The sequence below is a fragment of the Coturnix japonica genome, chromosome 2 (genome assembly GCF_001577835.2).
Source record: "Coturnix japonica isolate 7356 chromosome 2, Coturnix japonica 2.1, whole genome shotgun sequence".
Lineage (NCBI taxonomy): Eukaryota > Metazoa > Chordata > Aves > Galliformes > Phasianidae > Coturnix > Coturnix japonica.
Genome location: NC_029517.1, coordinates 51,708,940 through 51,729,501, shown reverse-complemented (window position 1 = coordinate 51,729,501; position 20,562 = coordinate 51,708,940). Strand labels below are relative to the sequence as shown.

At 35.4% G+C, this 20,562-nt stretch overlaps 1 protein-coding gene across 5 annotated transcripts in view; it reads left to right on the top strand.

Annotated features, from left to right (window-relative positions):
• Positions 1 to 20,562, top strand: part of SEMA5A (semaphorin 5A) — a 316,527-nt gene that overhangs the window by 280,462 nt on the left and 15,503 nt on the right. For all 5 annotated transcript variants that reach the window (XM_032442465.1, XM_015854392.2, XM_015854395.2 and 2 more), the window contains 3 exons: positions 5,575 to 5,800; positions 11,551 to 11,769; positions 20,012 to 20,182. In XM_032442465.1, coding sequence (XP_032298356.1) covers positions 5,575 to 5,800; positions 11,551 to 11,769; positions 20,012 to 20,182 — 616 coding nt within the window. The remainder of the gene's footprint in view (positions 1 to 5,574; positions 5,801 to 11,550; positions 11,770 to 20,011; positions 20,183 to 20,562) is intronic.

Sequence of the window (20,562 nt, the reverse complement as noted above, 5' to 3'; positions counted from 1 at the left end):
CCTGGACAATTATTTATCATTGTTTAGGACTGGTAATGTAGTATCTCTGATTCTTAGTGGCATGTCCTGTGCAAGTGTTAGAAGGTTGTGGAGAAAACAGGAGGAGTGCTCTGATAGCAGGCTGCATGTGCTACATAGAAGAGGGCTCCTTCAGAAGTTGTACTGGGATTGCATCAGGGACATGTGAGAGATTGGTACAAATTAAACTGTCAGCAGGCGGGCTTGCTGCTCAGGATTTACCGTGGCTTTACTACTTTTCATTTCTTCACTAGCAATGTGCAAAAATTTGTATAAGCTCTTGATGTGCTCAGTTATTTGGGAAAACAAAAGATGTATACATATTGAAAAATTTATCCTGTTCTTTATCACATAACAATTTCATTTACTACATGCATTTGGATAGGTTTGTTAATTGTAACTCAGGCATATAAATGTGTTAGGTTTGGAAGAATCCAAATTAACAACTATGCTATTTCCCATATTGTCCTGATATATCTACCAGAATTAGGAAACATTTCCTCTTCAGCCGTTCTAGTTTCAATTTGAAAATGAGTTAATTCAAAATATCATGCTTTAAAATGGACTGTTAGATTATTATGAATCCTCATGCATACGAAATGAACTTTTATCACTCTAAATGATTCCCCACTGCCAATGTGAACATGAGCATCCAAGCAGCAAGAGTTAAAAATGGAAATGGCAATTCCTCAATGCAGTCGAGCACTTTTATGGCAGATATGGAGCTGAAAGTACTCCTACCAGCTTTGTCCCCTTTGAGATACCCAGTTGAGCTACTCATAATTCATTTTCTTTTTCATTTTTGTTAAAATTTTCTTTGTAAAATCTTGACTAGTTTGACATAAAATGCAGCTTTCAAATACCAAATTTAACAGTGCAAAAGAAAAAGGCAAAGTGGTTACTTTCTTCAATCCAAAATCTGGTAGTTAGAACATAACTATTTCAGTTCTTTGTACAAAGTTTACGTGTTTTATGAAGAAATTATGACTGCAGAAACTTTCCTTAGCTAAATAAATGAAGTCAACACTGAGAATAGGAAGGACTCAAGTACTGAATTCTCCCAGTATGATGACCTTACTGGTTACAGATCCATCTTTTAATTCATTTCTAATTTCCCTTTCCATCAATGAAAAACCTTCCAATTTTTTGTTTATAATATATAAAATGGAAGTAAAAGATTGTATTCAGTCACTATTCACAGAAAAAAAAAAAAAAAAAAAGTTTTCCCTCCAGAAGATTCACATTTCTTCTGCATAGAGTAAAATGATTTTCCTCAAAATTCTTTTAAAAATTCATTATGAAAACAATTTGCCTACCCCCTACTTTAAAACAATACAGGATTCTTTCTGCATGCAGTGATAGTCTCTGAAGACCTGGCTGCACTGAAATCAATAGAGCTTTTCCCCTGATGTAAACTGAAGCTAACGTGTTGCCTACAAGCTAGGAAATAGATTAGCTTTTGTGTGATGAAGGCACAGTGGGAATCTTAGCAGATTTTTATTTTTAAGTTTTGCTGTGAAATGTACGGTGTGGAAGATGTTTTGCCTGTTGATGAGAATTTAATGGGGTTTGTGTGTTTATTCAGGCCATGTTTTTGAAATAGTATTCCAAAAGAAAAATGATAATAAAGTAAGGTATAGCTAATGCATTTGCTTTAAGAACCAAGCTTCTATGAACTGTAGAAGTAAACAGAAACATGATGAAGGGCTTGTCTTTTTTTTTTTTTTTTTTTTTTTTTTTTTCCCTTATCATTTGAAAATGCTTTCTAAAGGGATAAGACAGTTTGGAATGAAAATAATGAAAATGAAATATTTTTTTTTTTCAAATTCAATTAGTGACTTCCCTGAATGTATCTTTCAGCCACTGCCAGATAAATGCTATTTATTTATATCTTGTTTATTGAAGAGGAAGAGGATATATAGGTCCTTCAGGAAGCTTACATTTTGATGTGTGAACAAGGCCTCCTGTAAACAGAAACTGGTTTTCTGTTCAGTTTTATAATGCTGCTACATTCGTTCTGACCTTTCTTTTGATTTCATGAGAAAGCGGACTTTTCCTTTAACTAAACAGTGCTATTACATGCTCAAAGCTTGAGAGAAATCTGACAGACTTGGGATGTTTTATCTTACAGCCCTATCTTGTCTCTGATGTCACACTAGACCATTCAATGTATAAATCAGAAACAGTCTTATCTATTGGTGTTTTATCTTCTGAAAAAAATGAATATTTTGGAAGAGGGAAACTAACGTTTGGCAAGATGGAGCAAAAAGCAAAAGATTTATAAGCATTTTTAACTAATAGACTGTTCGGTGGTCCCAAAAGAATATTTGAGAATTAATGCTGTGTATTAAAACATATAAAAATTTACTGTTCAGTTGAGTATATTTGAATGGGCTTTTAATGCTGATTTACGTTACCGTGTCTCTCACATGAACAGATGAAAAGGAAAAACACAGAAGAGAACAAAAGTGTTTTCAACATGGACATACTATATACATCAAAGAAATAAGAGCCTGTAAGAAAAACCTCTCAATAGTATGTGTAATATAGATAGAAAACTCTATCTCAATTAATTTTTTGTTTGTTTGTTTGTTTTTTATTATCATTATTATTATTAAAAAAGTGAAATTTCAAATATGGGTAAGAATTTAGCCTGGTTTCATAAGGAAATGATTAAAATCAAACTTGAGGTGTGGGTAGAAGTTAGAAAATTATTGAAACTTTTGAGAAAAGAGACTACACAGAGGGCATCTAGAAATGCATTGGTAACATTCAGAACAATGGCGCAAAATGAACTTCTACAGATTATTTTTATTTGAGAAGTTTTTCCTTGCCTATTTGACATTGTTTTTCATGTCTCACCTGTCTATGCTGTATCAATTTCAGAAAGACTTAGTCATTTCTATAAATTTTATTTCTGATTGAAAGATATCAATAGAGCAATCAAAAGCAAACAATGAAACTTTCCTTGAAACTTTCAGAGTACTATGAAACGACTGTATTGAAACTAATGTTGCAGAATCTACTCTACTGATGGGATTGTTCTTGCCTATATGATACTAGATCAAAAGCCTGAATTTCAGGATAATTTTACAGAATACAGCACTTCTTTGTCAGTGAACCTTTCCAAGGTATTTGCCTTCACAACAGGAGATACTTTGATTAGGAAAACTGAAATACATGGCAAACATTAAATGAAGTAAAAACTGGCTCCCTGACAAATTGAAATATTTAGTGTTAATGGACAGATATAAATGACTGGGGATGTTTCTAGCAGGATCTGTCTGGAATCATCTCTTGCATCAATAGTACTTAACATTTTTATCAGCAGTCTAGACAGTGATATAAGACATCTTCAGTAAAGCTTGACCATGACAACAATTCTTGAGGTAGTATATAACATGCTAGATAATTGCAGAAGGTAATAGAACATATTTTAATATTGCCAAACACCATCTTTTTATGCAGGATAGGAAACTACATGAAATTGTAAAGCCATGATTTAGAAAAGGACAGGTTATCAAGGATAATTGGGTCTACTTAAGCCCTTTACACAGTTCTGTGAAAGAAAAAGCTCTATTATAATAATGTATGCATTAATGTCAGACTCTCCAGTGGAACAGTTTTGTTACTGCCTCTGCATGCTGTTCTGATAAGACTGTTTCTGGATTGCCTGTTCAAGTTTTGGTGCTCAGTCTTAAGAAAAATAAGGAAACAGCTCCAATATGAGACATAAAGTTGCAGAGAACCTCAGATCGGGGTCTTAACCCTACAAAGCTTTAAGAATTTCATTTTAGTTTTTCATTATTTACAGGTACTTTGGCGTTAAAAATATGTTTGTAGGTACAAGATAAGGAACATTTTCATTATTATTGATAAAGACACAGCAAAATTCATATTGCCCTTTGCTGTCCCTTTTCCTCTTAAATTAAGGGGTAAATACAGTCTTGAATTAATTTGCAAGTTATCTCTGAGGCTTACTAAATAGTGGAACAGCTGATGTGGGGAGGTGGTAGACTCATCAATGCTAGACAGCTTTAAAAATTAGAGGAAGAAAGTGAGTGAGCAAGTTGCCCTTGCTAAATATGCATGGTAAAATGGCTGGTGGAGGTGAATAGGCAGCTGGGATGGCAAGCTGGGTGCTTCTGGCTGTTCTGGGATCTGTTTGCATTATTAGTTGCTTTTTTTTTTTTTTTTACAGTTTTCATGTGCTGCAAGGAGACCAGTCATACACGATCTGTTCTCAGCCTTTACATTAAGGAAAAAAACATATGTAATATGTTAAAATACACACTATTCACTAGGCCTTAAGCTGGGAAGGGAATTTGTACAGCCTCAAGGATTGAACAGAAACATTCTGAAGATTTTGGACATAAGCTGGAATATCTAACTGATTTTTAATGGTCTATGAAGATCTAAGAATCCTTTCTTGCCTGCAGTACTACAAAACTATGAAACCAGGAAGCTGTCACAAAATAGAGATCCTTCTTGCCTCATAACACACTAGTCTTGAATGCTGTGCTTTGTGCTCTGGGGCCTTTATGCCTCTGTGGGATAGGAATTTCTGGGGAATAACTTTTATTCCAACCATAACAGATGGAAAAATTAAAAACTTTCAGGCAAATAATTTTATTTTAGATTTGAAATAGCAACATAATGGGCTGTTCTGAAAGTAATGCTTACTCTTCTATAGTGTTGCAGATTTTTATAAGCATGGCATGCAGGTTCTTCTTCATTGCCAGCAAAAAAGCATAGCTAATGGTGGTGACTATGTTGAAAACCAGTACTTTCTAATGGAGAATTTTCTCTACAAATAGTGTTATTGTGCTCTGTGTATGTGTTGTAGTTTCCATGGAAATAAATAGGAGGCATTACTTTTCAAGCAACAGATTTTGATGAATCTCCTCAAAAGTGTGTATGTTATGAGGCACGAGAATATCAGGATCTGTGTTTGTTTCTTATATAAGGTCTACTCCCTTTGGTGCATATCAGTCTACGCAGAATTTGCTTCTGCTGATAGGTTTAGCAGCGCTCGGAGTTGATAAAATATGCACCAAAGGGAGACACATTTTTTCAGTTTTTCCTTTGTAATATGAAAGTAATACACAGTGTGGACAGTAGTTTGCTTATTTATATACCACCAGATTTTTACCAGTTTGCACTTTTTACTTGCAGTTGATTAGAATTCCTCTTAATTGAGTATTTTAACATATCAGCTACATCTTATTTGGTCAATTGGTTTATAAAAGATACTCTCAGTTTTCAGCTTACCGTTCTGTAGATCTAATAGATATTATGGAGATGTGATATAACTAATTTGTACAGGTAGATTGTATCTTCTTTCAGTGTAATACTGTGATTGGCAGGAAACAGAATAAAGTACTTCCATGTGAGATTTGATTTAAAATTCCATTAATGAACTCTGCCATTCGATACAGTGGAAAAACATCAGAGACTTTTTTTGTTAGTTGGCTGTTGTTTGTCTGTTACAAAATCATTTGTATTTTTTTTAAGTCATGTTTAATTCTTATACTCACTACGACCATTTTCTTTCAGGAATATCAACCTTGTAACACCAATGCCTGTCCAGAGTTAAAAAAGACAACTCCTTGGACACCTTGGACTCCAGTTAATATTTCAGACAACGGTGGTCACTATGAACAACGATTCCGATACACCTGCAAAGCTCGATTGCCTGACCCAAATTTGCTGGAGGTGGGAAGGCAAAGGATTGAAATGCGTTATTGTTCCAGCGACGGCACCAGCGGGTGCTCGACAGATGGTAAGCAAAGATAGAGTGGCTGCACAGTGCTTTATGTTAGTGAGGTGTCTGCAGTTCCATTTTCAGCACCAAGCAGGAGTTTTTGCTGGCTGGTGTTTTGTGTAGCAGAATTGATAATGAAAAGGAGGACACAGTAATAACACCAGGGAATGTAGCTTGTATTTTTCCAGGTGCAGCTTCATTTTTCATACTAATCAGGTTTATTTTACCACTAACTATGAAATTTTCTAGTTTATTTTAATATTTTGCATCGATCCGCAGGTAATTACAGGGCAGCTGAATGCTTGGAGTGTTCTCTCACTTCTCTATACTCAAATCCTGACATTTTGCTGGGGATAAGTTCATTCAATACTAATGTATTTGATAAATGTTTAGCTAGAATGAATAGTAATTATGCTGAGAAGAACTTTTTGCTCACTAGTGCCAAAGTAATGTGTCAGATTCACACAGGTGTTTAACTAAATAAGAAATAATAAGGAATTTATGAAGTGGATAATTTCTATTATAAATGTTTATGTTGTGCTATTGCCAGCAATTTGAAGTTCATTTGTATCTGAGATGGAAAACTGAACTCCTGGAAAATTCTTTTTAAATCTATTTGCCTTTAAGTTGGAACTGTTTGTGTGTGTATATATATTTATATAAATAATTAGAAATATATAAAAATTGAACAGACACTGTAAGTTTATTAATATATTTCATTAAATGATGGTCTTTAATATCATTTTCTTATGTCATTACATATCAGCATTTATTTTCAAATATTATAGTTACAGAAGGAAATATTTATATTTAATAATTATAGTTTATTTATTAACCTGCATTCTACATATATGGCCTTCTTGTATCAAAAAATCCAAAATACGGCATCATACAAGCCTCTGGAAAAAATAAAAACAAACAAACAAAAAACAAACAAACAAACAAACAAAAAAACAAACAAACAAAAAAAGAAACACCAACAACAACAAAAAAAAGGTCTATCCCAGCCATAACTATGGCAGGAAATGATCCTGTTGCATAGTAACATCATCAGAGAGAAGGATCTTTGCTGATTAATGTTAATGCTTTTGAATATTTAAATACTTAATATTGAGTTGTCATCAGAGCGGGAGCTTGAATACATCTGTCTGTTCTTCCTAATGAGTTCCCTCATAACTTCATCATTAATTCATGCCCATTCTTTGATTCTTTTTTGGCCAGTGAATCTTTAATTTTTCTGTAATGAAAGATCAAACCCAACCATCTGACTTTTAATGTGGCAACATTAACTAATATGCTTCTGGAGAAAAGGGATGGCATTATGGCTCCTTTAGCCACATCTGATTTTGAGCCTGTTTACTTACACACTTTCTGATTATGAATATCAGAACAGTATGGAGTGGAATATTTGCAGGGAAACAGGACAGTATTACGAGTTGCTGTGATAAAATTTACTGACTGCCTCTAGAGCACAGGATCCAGTGATGCTTCCTTACTCCCAGGTTTGGGTCTGAAGCAACACAACACCTCTCTACTGCTCCTTGATTTCATGGAAAGAGGACACGTGAATAAGAGTTCTGTATTACAGCTATCACTTTTTGAACTGAAAGATCTCATAGGAGTGGGAGCCCATTAATTTTGGCAGATGCTTTCACAACATCTGGAAAGATAGCAAGGAAATATCATTAGATATGACCATATCCCAGATTCTTTTAAAGATTAATTTAGTTATCTTTATGTTGAGCTGTACCAATTTGCTGGCTTCTGTAGTAAGATTAATACCAGGACAGCATGCTTGCATACCTGATTACCAAAGTTTTGTTCTACAAAGATGAGTTCTCTGTTATGTGCAGAAGAGAGCCATTAATTAGAATTTTTCTCATTTCCTGTAATCTCCTGCTGAATAACTATAGAAATATCACATTAAATAGAATTATGTTTTACCATCAGATTCTAGCAAAGCGAATTTCTTTTGGAGTGTGAGCTTACAGGTAGAACTTCTTGCCAGGGATACTGTGGAATTCCTGAATATTGTAAGACCTTCTGTCTAAGCCAACCAAGCATGGCATTTGCACACTGTATTCATGCTTTTCTGACAAGTTTGATTAAGAGGAAAGAAATGCTGTTTGTTCTTTGCCCTTGGGGTGTCATATTGTGGTCACATAGAAGGCAGACAGGTATTACAAGTAAACCACTAGAAGTTTCACACATATTTGCACAGCTTAAGGAAAATATCTATACAGTCCAGTATTAAAACAGTCTAAAAATTGCCTCAGTTCAAGCTTCAGTATATGCTCTTGAAGCATATTTAATATCTGTTAAACATACTAATTTATACTCTGCAATTTTTTTGAAATATAGAAACACTATGAATAGTACTGAAAACTTGTGCATTTATTCTAGGGTTAAAAATTTTACAAGGTGTGAGGTTACTTGATTTTTCCACATTGAATTTATTTCATCTAACTGTAGGTTCCATTCTAGTCAGCAAATACAGCTAGAAACCCTGAAGAAAGAGGGATCTATCTGAAGATAAGCACATGACAAAGTGGACAGAAGTTACCTTCTCATTAGGGTGCTGAGTAGAGAAGGATCACAGAATCACAGAATCACAGAATTGTAGGGGTTGGAAGGGATCTCTAGAGATCATCAAGTCCAACCCCCTTGCCAAATCAGGTTCCCTACACCACATCGCACAGGTAGGCATCCAGTCGGGTCTTCAGTATCTCCAGAGAAGGAGACTCCACAAGAGATCCAAAGAAGGATCGCCTTCTTTGACCTGGCAATTCTCTTCTTTATGCAGCCCTAGCTGCTGTTGGCCTTCCTTGCCACGAGGACTCATTTCTGCCTCATGGTCCATTTGCTGCCCACCAGCACACTCTTCTCTGCAGAACTACTTTCCAGCTGGTCAGCTTCAGTCCTTACTGGTGCATCGGGTTTCTCCTTCACAGTTTCAAGACTTTCCATTTTCCCTTGTTGAACAACATGAGGTTCCTCACTACCCAGTGGAGGAGCAGTACAACCATCTGATCTATCAGCCATTCCACCCAGTTTTGTATCAATAGCAAAGTTACTGAGTGCATCCTCTGCCCCATTGTCCAGGTCACCAAAGAAGTTAAATAGAGTTGGATCTAGTATTGACCCCTCACATACAACACTATTGATTTGCCCTCCACCTGGTCTTTGTGCCAGTAATCACAAACCTCTTAGCATGACTATTCAGATCGTTTTCAGTCTACTTCACTGTCCACTTATCAAGTCCATTTTCTGTAGACTTGTCTGTGAGGATGTTACGAGGAAAAGTATCAAAACTCTTAATTAAGTTGAGATAATTAATCTCTGCTGTTCTCCCTTTATGCACAAAAATAGGAATGCCATTGTGGAAGGTTATAAGGTCATTCAAGTAATATATAGTTGAGTATTTCCATAAGGTAAATTTATCTTGTTATTTTTAATGTCGCTAGTGTCATAACAGTAATTTTTAGTGTGCATTTTCTGTCAGAAGAGAATATTCTAAAAGCCTCTGTATGAATACTATATATACTGCTGTAAATATGTAGAAAAATGCCTTGTAAAGAGGAAAACACATGGTAACATTTGCTGCAGACCAAACCACATACTGAAAACATTTGTTAAAATATTCTTCTGTTTCAGAGCTAAATTTCATCAGAGTAGATGATCCCTCTCTCTCTTACCTCCCAGTTTAAATTGCAAGAATTTTGATATAATAATGCGAAATAAATGTGCGTATTTTGTGTAGGTCTGAAAAATATACATCCTGAAAATATGTCTTCAGAATATGCTAGTATATGTATAAAGTGATGCATGCTGCAGTTTTTTATGAAGAAAATATCAGGCAACCTAGTCTGATTAAGAGCACTTCTTCCATTGTTTGCTCTGCTGTTAATGTATTAGCAGAAAATACCCCAACAATCCTCATTTGAAGTCCTGATAATTAAAAATTACTGTTACTTTGCTCTCACAGCTCACTGTGTGTTTAATTTCATTCAGTGTTACAAAGTTGTTGTAGTCATTTGTTGATTTATTTATTTATTTATTTATTTTTAATGAAGGAAGGGTTTTTTGGCTTTTACAGAGCTAGATAGCTAGCCTGTATTCATTATTCCTGTGCTGTTTCTATGTATTTGCTCTCATTTTGGATTTGAATCTGTGTCTTGTTTCTTGAAATGCTGCTTTTAATATCTTTGTGCAATAGAATCTGACTCAGCAGGACAGTAATTGTTACCCTCCATAATCACTGAAAGGTTTTATCCATTTTTAGTAATTTTATATTGCTCATCTTTTAGGGTTTTTTTTACTAATCTCAACAGTTTCTTATTACATATATTTATGTGTCACTGCATCATCATTCTAATATTGCCAATTGTTATCAAGTGTTGAAGAAAACTCTGCAAGACTCATCTATTTTGAGCTGACTGTGAACTTAGTTTTCAGGGCAGAATTTAGTTATGCCTTTTGTGCTGGTAGGAATGCAGCATAGTTGTTTCACTTCTGTGAAATAAGTGCTTATAATAAAGGCATCAGTTAGTGGTCCACTGATCATAGAATCTCCACTGTTGCCAGCAATGGGGAAAGTGCTTTGGCATAGTAGAAAATCCCAGAGATGCTTATTGGTGATGCTTAGCAACAATTCTACAGCTTGACTGAGTCCAGTGTTCTGATTATAGCTGAGGGAATCTCTTCCTGTGCAGGATCAAGCCCGCAACTGAAAAAAACACCACAGTTAATTGCATCTTATTAGAACAATTTCATTTGGGACCATATCCAAGCATATTGGTCGTATCCTGTAAACACAGTGGTGTGTATTTCTCTTTTATTGATAAATAACGAACTTCAGTTTCCATCCTGTCTATTCTAGTGCCTTTTTTTGGTACTAACTATCTTAGAAAAGTTGTTTTCCACATTCCAGGCAGTTATGTTCTGTAGGAAGTATTTTATCACATATGTCTCCAAAAGGTTAATTTCTATAGTTTGTAAGTGGATTAAAACACTTTGACTCGTGGGAAAAAAAAAAAAAACAACACATTTTGTGAACTGACAAAATTATTTTCTTCACAGAACAGCAGTTTCACTAGTCTTTGTTCAATTATAGTTGTATGCTGTCTAAAATCTGACTATGTTTGTGGCCGAGATCATGCACTGCTTTCCAGAAGACCCATGAGCCTCTTGGTAGAGCAAGTGCTGGTAAGACAGACTGGGTGGAGGAAGTGGGCAAAGCTCAGCAGTCAGACCAGAAGTAGCTCAGTGAGTGGCCACAGGCAGTTCAGTTCTGTCTTCTGTGCCAGCCTGTTGCTCTGAAACAGAGGCAGTAATAGTTAGGAGCTGGATTCAGGTCTTCACTGCAGTTCTGTACAAGTAAGTGATGGTGAAATTTCTACAGTGGAAGAAATTCTTGAGATCACAGAATCATAGAATGGCCTGGGTTAAAAATGGCCTCAGAGATCATCTAGTGTCAACACCTCTGCCAACCACTAGACTACGCTGCCCAGAGCTACATCCAACCTAGCCTTGAATGCCTCCAGGGATGGGGCATCCATAACCTCCTTGGTCAATCTGTTCCAGGGTGTCACCACCATCTGAGTGAAAAACTTCCTCCTGATGTCTAACCTAGATGAACATAGGTTTGATTTTTGAGATTAAAGGATGAGATACTCCTAGTTATATGAGTAAATATGAGGAGGACAAGATAACCTTGGGATGAGATACAGTTTTAATTCTGTATTATTTTTCTTCCTTTATTTTATTAGGATTATCAGGGGATTTCTTGCGTTCTGGACGATATTCTGCTCACACCATCAATGGTGCCTGGTCACCGTGGTCTGCATGGTCTCAGTGCAGTCGTGACTGCAGTAGGGGTATACGGAATCGCAAACGGGTCTGCAGCAATCCTGAGCCCAAGTATGGTGGTCTTCCTTGCCTTGGTCCATCGCTAGAGTACCAGGAATGCAACATTTTGCCTTGTCCAGGTGAGAGTCAACTAGAACAAGAGAAGTATGTAAAAATACTGTAACTTTTCCTCATGGCATGGTTTTGGTTGTTTATTTGTTTCAGACAATTACATCAAGTTTTGCTTTGTCTTGTTTAAGTAAATTACAGCACAAATAGTTGATCTGTAAACCTCTTTTATTTCAGGGGAGACTAATTAGCTCAGTCCAGTTTATCTTGTCAAAAGTTTAAACGGAAATTTCAGTGATTATGTTTTATTGTAGGATGCACATTCATGGTAAGTACCTGTAAATGTGAAACCCATTGTATTTTATGATGCAGGAATATCTTTGAATAAGGTGAGTACATATCTAAGACTTGATTGATGGATAAATACCATGTGGAGAAGTCTTTTTCCCCTGTTGCTTTTCAGAAAATCATTTTTCTTTGCCTCTGGCAAGAGATTTTCACAAGTTTGCTCAGTAATGTGTTCATACCCAATAGAATCTCCCAAAATAGTTACATTAAAGAGGATTTGAGAAAGATTCCCCAGTAATGTCAGTTAGTTTATCATTAACAATATTAACAGCTATGTCATCTTTCACTTTTGAGACTTTGGTTATAAAAACATAATTTCAATTAGTAATCTCATAAGAGAAGAAATTCATTATGAGAACACTGGAATAGTCTTAACTTCAAAAATATCATTTTCATTACAGTGATTGCTAGAGTCTGCTGGCTTTTGAGTATAGAGCCTCTAGCAAGTAGAGTTCAGCACTGGTCACCATAATTGCTGGTATCTTAATCAGGCCCTAAATTATTCCTGGAATTTTGAGCTTCTTTTTCACTTAAGTATTTTTATTTTTTTTTTTATGATTCTGTAAAAAGGACTGCAAGTGGAGTACGTGTTTTCCAGAAACTACTTTGGGTCATAAATCATTTTTGTATCACAGAAATTTAGAAAGAAAAAGGCATCTTAGTTCTAGCCACCTCACAACTGTCATAAAACAGACATCCAAATTCAAAGCTTAGCAGAAGGTTAGTGGGAAAAAAAAAAAAAAGGGAAGAATATAGTTGAGAATATATGAAGATACAAAAGTGCAGTTTGAATAGGAGGAAACAATATACAGAAAGCTATAAAGACAGATAATGAGTGAGAAGCTCAGTTTTGTGTTTTTTTCTTGTATCCATACAGAAATTTAGATATAAGCTTTCCTACATCTGTAATTGTTTAATTATGTGTAACTCTGCCTTTCTGAAGAAAGAAGGGATGTCCTTGTATTTAGTGTGCTTCTTCAGAGACAAATTTCATTTGTATTTTAGTACAAAGTAGAGTTGGACAAAGATGTACAGTTTGAATTAAATACTTATATGTATGATAGGCTGCAAGGAATCATGAAGCTCCTCAGCAATAGAATTGTTGTCTGTAATTAAAAAGAAATATAAGAATATAAAATATAAATATAAAATATAAAAGAAATATAAGGCCTCCCTCAGATCTCAGATAAATTTGAAAGCAAAACATTGTAAATGGCAGATGTATTTTTTCTTGATGACATGGAAGAAAAAAAAAAAAAAGATTGTTGAATAAGGCTTATTCATAACTCAGACCTGTTTATCAATTTGTAGATGGTGATTTTTTTAGTTGGAAAACTGTATTGATGAAAATGAATTTTGGCAAACACAATTATCATATTGGTTGACATCATGAAACCCCAACAAGAAAGTCAAGAAATAACAGTACATAGGTGAAGAGCCTTTCGTCCAACCTATGCATACAAACTTGGCAGACTTCACGGTACAGGCACAGAGATCAGGCAGCAGGAAAGCTTGTGCGTGGATCGCTTTATAACCTTCTCATTAACCATTGCCCTGGGTGACTAGTTTTTATTTCCCAGATGCCTGTATTCAGGACTAGTATATTATGCCATTATTACCCAAGCTATGTATGTGAGTTTCTAAAACATCCTTTTTTGGCTTTGATCATACAGTCCTTGCTGATAATCATGGGAAAAAGACTGGTGTGGATACAGATCTCATCATGGTTTTAATTTCTTACTTACAGCAGTCTATAGATAGAGATGGGATGCTGAGCAAAAGTGGATATGTCATGCCTTTCTTGGCACAGAGAAATAAAACAGGAACTTTGCATGGTTCAGTCTTGTCTGTGTAAGTAAAGAGATGCAGACAGAAAGGAAAAGGAACATGAGGGAATTTTTTTCTGACCGTGATGCTAGAGAACTTGATGTACTACTAGAAATAAAAATGCAACACAGAATAATCTGATACTTTGAAAGATTTGAGTTCCTTCAGGGTAAGGACTACTTCATGTGTTTTGTAATAGTGCCCATCTATTTATTCATAATCCATTTATTAACTGTTCAGAAATATGTAAGTTAGTAGGAAGGAGTGAATTAGCTGTCAGAAAGAAGCAGTCCCGTTAATTCTGGCTTAGGTTCTATTTTTCTACCTATTTTGCTGATTGCAGACAGGATAAAACCCTTAAAATGAGAATTGATGAAAGAGTGATAAATATACTGAGTAATGCTTAAGTCCTGCTGAAAGTCAATAGGACTTAATACGCCTCAATCATTTAAGCTGGGCTCAGTGTCATGCAGAAGGACCAAAACAATGAAAAAGCCCATGGAGCAATCACAAAGTGCATGGGGCTCTCTTGTCTGGTTAAGTGTCTTGCAGCAAGATTTTAAATATACATAGCAATAGCCAGTAGTTTATTATTAAATGTACAGCAGGATCATATAACTTTAAAAAAAATTAAAAAAATGCTGAGGCCAACTAGAAGCTACCTTCAGCAGATACTCCTAAATTATTCTTGAGGGGAGAAAGAAACTACTATTAAGTTTCTCTCACAGTTTGTAGCCAAGGAAATAATACACACTGAAGTGTGGATTGTTAGGAGTTACTGGGCAGATCGTTTTTTGTTTATAGTGCTCAAAGGCTAAATATATAATGGTAAATTGAATAGTGCCAGAAATATACCAGAAATTAATTGCACCCAAGCCCAGGGATACCATTTGTTTACTCTGCACAAGTTTTAGAATGTTCCCTCATACAATTTTGGCTTCAACTATCTAGATTGCTCTGAAATAATCTGCTAAAATAATCTGTAAGTTAGTGTATAGTAAGACCTATTTGAACTACTTAGTTTACAAGCAGCCAAACAGTTTTGAGAGGCAGGAGAACTTGCACTGCAAATTATGTTTTGGCCCCATGCCTCATCTCCTTTTTTATGGCTCAGAGATGTGCTGAATAGAGTTGAGCTGGCAAGCACTGAACAGTCTCAATAACTATAGAAAGAAACCGTGAATGTTTATTATGAAATATTCACATCATGAAGAGAAATCAGTGATGAAGAACATTTTTTACACAGAAAATTTGTCAGATTTACAAACATTACAGGAATTTACTAAATAAATGACATATTTTCCTGGAAATAATAATAATAACCAATGTAAGACATTTTGTCTTTGTGTAGCTCACAACATTATACATCTGTTATTACTGTAGGAAAAGACAGTTTTCTCTTCATCTTTGTTTTTCTTTGCTTTTTGTTGACTTCATTTTTCTTCGTTTCCACATAGAAACACACCTTAGTATAAATATATCTATGCACATAGATATCACCTACAGTATATATGAATCCCCTAGTCAATTACTGACCACTGCTTTTTTCTTCATTATTCCTTTTATTATTTTTTCACTTCATTTAACCTACAAGCCATGAGGAAACAAAGGCCTATTTAAAGAAACAGGCAGAAATATCCTACAATAAATTCCTGTACCAGAGGGAAAAAAATAATTACTCCAGTGGCAATAAAGCTTGGCTCTGAGGCTGCTAATGCCTATCTTTCCATAGGCACTGGTCTCTCTAGGCTACTGCTGTTGCCAGTGTAGAGAGAACTTCTGTTTGAAAGCAACCACTGCTCTTCTAACCTACAGGTCTCAGCTGCAGACTTAATCCCAATTTGATCTTTGGGTTTGGTTGTTGTTGTGCCTTTCCAAAAAGCATTAGTTTGCCTTCTATGCTTCTGCACTGCACTAAAAAGGCTATTTGTTCCATCCAGCTCTGTTTTTATGAATAAAGGTAACTAACATCATGGAAACAAGGCTTTGTCTTTGTAAACTTTGATGTCAAAATTTCCCTTTTCCACAGTAAAACACACACAGCTATATCTCACAAGACTAGGAAAAAGACTAAGTGATACAGAGTGGAGTGACATCTGGGTGCCTGGATGGGAGCAGTACTCTGTTAGGTCCCTAGATTTATTTTTTACTCAACAGTTGTGAGTAAAAATGTTCCACTTGCATTTCTGTGGAAAGAAAATGTTGTACCTCTATTTATATTCCTTCATAGAAAAGATCAACCTTTCTCATCTTTATTTACTCTCTTTTACTATGCTTTCAAAAAGATGAACATAAAATGTTATGAACCTTAACCCCCAAACTCCAAAGAATATTGTTATTGGCTATTTCAATTTGAAATGAGACCTGACAGTATATAAACAGTCCTGCAGTCCTATTTGTGCTTTCTCAAAAGGTGAGGCCATTGTGTCATCCCCACTTCATCATTCTTATAAAACCCAAGTGCATAGCAGGATATCCAGTGTACTTGATAGTCTCTTGGAAATTCTCCAGTAATGTGAATTTTTTGTCCTGTCCCCAGGAGGTCATGTTTCTGTACACTGTTTTTCCTTAGAACAACCTCTTCCTCCGACTTCTTTTCTTCTTTTCATTATAGTGAAGAAATACTTATTTACCACAACACAGTCAGTAGGCAAAAAAGTTCTTACTTTATGTGAAGTTAAAAACAAACAAACAAACTAAACATTGTTTGAGAGCTCTCTGCTAGCTGAAGAGGCCTTTTTTTTTTTAAAGAGGGACCAACCTCAGTAATTGTCAGGAAATGCAGACAGTTTGTATCTTTCATTGTGGAACTGTTTTAACTACTTTCTTTTGTCCATCAGCTCCACAATCTGCTATGTAAGTGTGTGTAGGGACTGTAGTGGCTGGAACTTTCCTTGCAGCTGTGTATTTTTCCTCCTACAAGAAGCAAAAATAACATTAAGGACCTCGGAACAAAAGGGGAAAAAAACCAACATGCACACACATACAAAAAACAAAAAAACAAAAAGAACAGATGGTGCTGTGTTGCTAAGCAACTTTAAAGAAAGATGAAAGAAACCACAGAACTCTAAGTCCTGTAAAAACTGAAGAACTAAATACCCATTCCTTTGATCTTATTTAGCCATGATGATGCTTTATCATCCTATGTTGCTGAAAAAGTCCTCAGGACAAACAGAAGAGGTAGTTATGATAGTCCTTGAATGGCCTAGAAATTTTGACTGTCTGTAAGCAGTTGCTAAGAAAAGCAGTTATAATTACACTGTCCAGCTTAACCATGACTAACATTCTCTGCTATATTGTGTCTGTTCTTTTCCATCTTCCTCAGTCTTACTTCTCCCACTACATCCTGAGGCTTGTGGTGTAGCTGGGCCACCACAGCTGTGGAGCATGGTGACATTACTGGATGTCACATTGGTCTCTTTACTATTGATCACTTATGGATAGACAGCAGCAGCAGTTTCAAATGCGTACACATTTTGTAATTTTCACTCTTATCCACTGAAAATTATGTAGAAGATGTTGGGGATCACTGCCTCTGTTATGCTGAACAAGACGTAGGGAATGTTTGCAGACAGTTTATCTTCTATCCAGGCAGTTTGTGGCTGACAAATGAATAAAGGTCTATACACTGCAGTGGGGATCCAGCTGATTATTTATTTGAGCTAACAGAGAGTCATTTTAAATTTAGAAATTAAAAAAAAAAATAAAAAAATAAAAAAAAAATAAAGCTTGATATCTCATGAAATGAGTTGCTGGATAACAGCTTCGTCTGTTTTTTGGAATCATTTAAAAAAATAGTAAAAAAGGAAAAAAGAAGGCAAATTCTCATTAAAAGATATTGTGGCTTGTCTTGAAATTGTTAAACAATTGTGTGGTATATTTCAACAGCACTGAGGACTAATAACCTGTGGCTTTGTTAGGTATAAGCTTGCATAATACAACATTACCAAAGTTATTGCAGGCAAAAAAAAAGATATGTGAGTGAGAAAATAAGGCATGCACTCTACAGAGGTGTGGTATTTATTTATTGTTGGTAGCTTAAAACTCTCTCATACATCTGTGTAGCTAGATTATTTCTCTTATAAAAATATCCTGAAAGAAAAACATGTAGCAGCCATTGAATTCTTTAGTAATCAAAATAATATTCTCTGCATATAACTGCAGATTGCCCAAACCCGGTCTGACCAGTCAGAGACTAGATACATCACTTGCAAGAGGTTTTACTTACAGAGAGTGCCATCTCATTGCTTTCTTGACTGACAGAGAATAAAATGATTTATATTCAACAACTTTGTTTACAGGGTTAGGATGCTAACAGCCTTAGGTATGCACAAGCAAATTAGTTTGATTAGCACATGAGAACCTGAGTGAGGGTTTGCTGTATCTGAACTTACATTTATAAATGCACATATAAGTTTCAGTATCAAAATGACCACATTTTCCTAGCTCATTCTGTCAATTTTGCAGTCTTTGCTTGGAAATCATTCTATTTGATTCACCAGGTATACAGTGCAATCAAACTGTCTTTTTTTTTTTAACATTTTAAAATCTCTCTATCTTAAGATTAGATTTGGAACTTCCTCTGTGCTTGTGAAAGGTAATTATGAAATAGCTTTTCAATAAACCAGTGGAAATTATTTTAATCCTTAAAAAGCTCCTTGATTAACTGGATGGAAAGAATCAAAACTAGTCACTGTGAAATGCTTTGTAAATGTTACAAAAACTCTAGTGACAGTCTTTCAATGAAGCACAAAAATTAAGTCTTACAAGGAATGTCCTAAATGACTATGCTGCAAAAACTGTGAACAAAAAATGCATACTTACTTTATATTCTTAAAAGCAGTCAGTATTAAATTTTCCTCTCCTGTGGTAAAATGCCAACTGCTACTCTGAGTGATGGAAGGGAACAAATGCAAATGCTATGTTCTCTTTAGAATCCTGTCATAAAAAATTAAAAAAAAACAACCACACAACAATAAAAAAAAAAAAAAAACAAAAAAAACTTTACTGGTAAGCTGCCATTGTTACACATAAGGTCTCTTCTGTCAGTTAAATTACATGCACTTTATTTCCTTTGATTGGGTGGAGTTATGGCAAATCAATTCCTTACTTAAATAATAAGAAAGCAAATGTAAGCACTCTAAATAGTAGTTTGAAAATAAATTTATTTTTGCAAGATGTGAATATTTTGAAAGTTTATTTTTTTTCTTTTTTTTTCCAAAAATTTAGAGAGGTAAAGAAAATGCTGAGGCTATTTTCAGAGTAGAATGTATGTGTGACTTTGTCATGTGTCTACAGATAGAAAGACTTTGGCAAATGGGCCAAATATGGCCATAAATGGCAGAAACACATCCTGGAACAACAGCTTTAAGGACAGTAGCTGGCCCAGTTTGGTAAAGGCAATTAGGCCAAGTTTAATTAAGGCCTGTCCTCCAGTGGCCATGTTTTGACAGCTAGACAGCTAGAAATGGGGCTTCTCTGATAAGCAGAGAAGGTTCAGAATAACCTTTTGAAAACTCTGGCTCTAGATCTTTTTACATTCTTCTGTTGCTTTTTGAAACTACTGGTATCATTCTACCAATGGCAACTCTGCTAGAGCTATAGAAAAACTGTAGTGGCCCGTCAAACTGTTTGATGAACTGAAATGGATTGTACAGCTAAACTAGTCCCTCTTGGGTTGTGAAAAAAAATCTGGATTCTGCAGTCTTCTTTTTTGTCTATTTTTGGACTGTGTTTTATTTTGCTGTTGAAAATTTACTTTGGTCTTATAGCACTTGTGCTAAACAAGCTTTGTTATTTTATTTCTTCCCAAATGAAAAAAAAAAAAAAAAAAGAAGAAAATAATGAAATTAGTTTTACCTTAAAACTATTATGCTGCTCTCTGAAGGTATATTATGTGAATGAGTAACATTGTTAGACTTTTCATTGGCTTTTTAATGATGTGAATTTAGTCATTTTGTAATGTGGTACCATGATATGGTATGGATTCATTTCATTGGCTTACATTCAGTAGGAAATACAAATGTCCACTATTTTCAGTAGGCTATAAGTTAGATCCACAAAATATGAAAAGGACAGACTGGATTATGCCATATCATGCAATAATTTTGAATAATATCCTACTTTGTGTCTTTCCAGTGGATGGAGGCTGGTCTTGCTGGTCATCTTGGTCAAAGTGCTCAGCAACTTGTGGAGGAGGGCATTACATGAGAACCCGCTCCTGCACCAATCCTGCACCGGCATATGGAGGAGATATTTGTCTTGGCCTGCACACTGAAGAAGCCCTTTGCAACACACAGCCATGTCCAGGTATAGCAAATCATCACATGCAATTTTCTTCTTTGTGTGCCACAAAGCATATCATTTCCCATTGAGCAACACAATGTTCCTTGATCTATTATTTAGGAGCAAATCATTTCCTTCCTTTATTAAGTGCACAGTCAGCTCTTACATGCTATGATCGCAGTAAATTAAACTTAGGGATGCCAAAAAGAACAAGAAAGGCTTCTACATGTACCTCAACCAGAAAAAGAAAATCCAGGAGGGCGTAACCCCCTTGTCAGTGACACACGCAGGCCTGTACAACAGACGAGGAGAAGGATGAGGAACTCAGCAACTTTTTTTGCCTCGGTCTTCTCTGATAACTGCTCACCACACAGCCCTCAAACTTTGGGTTTGGTAGGAGGGGA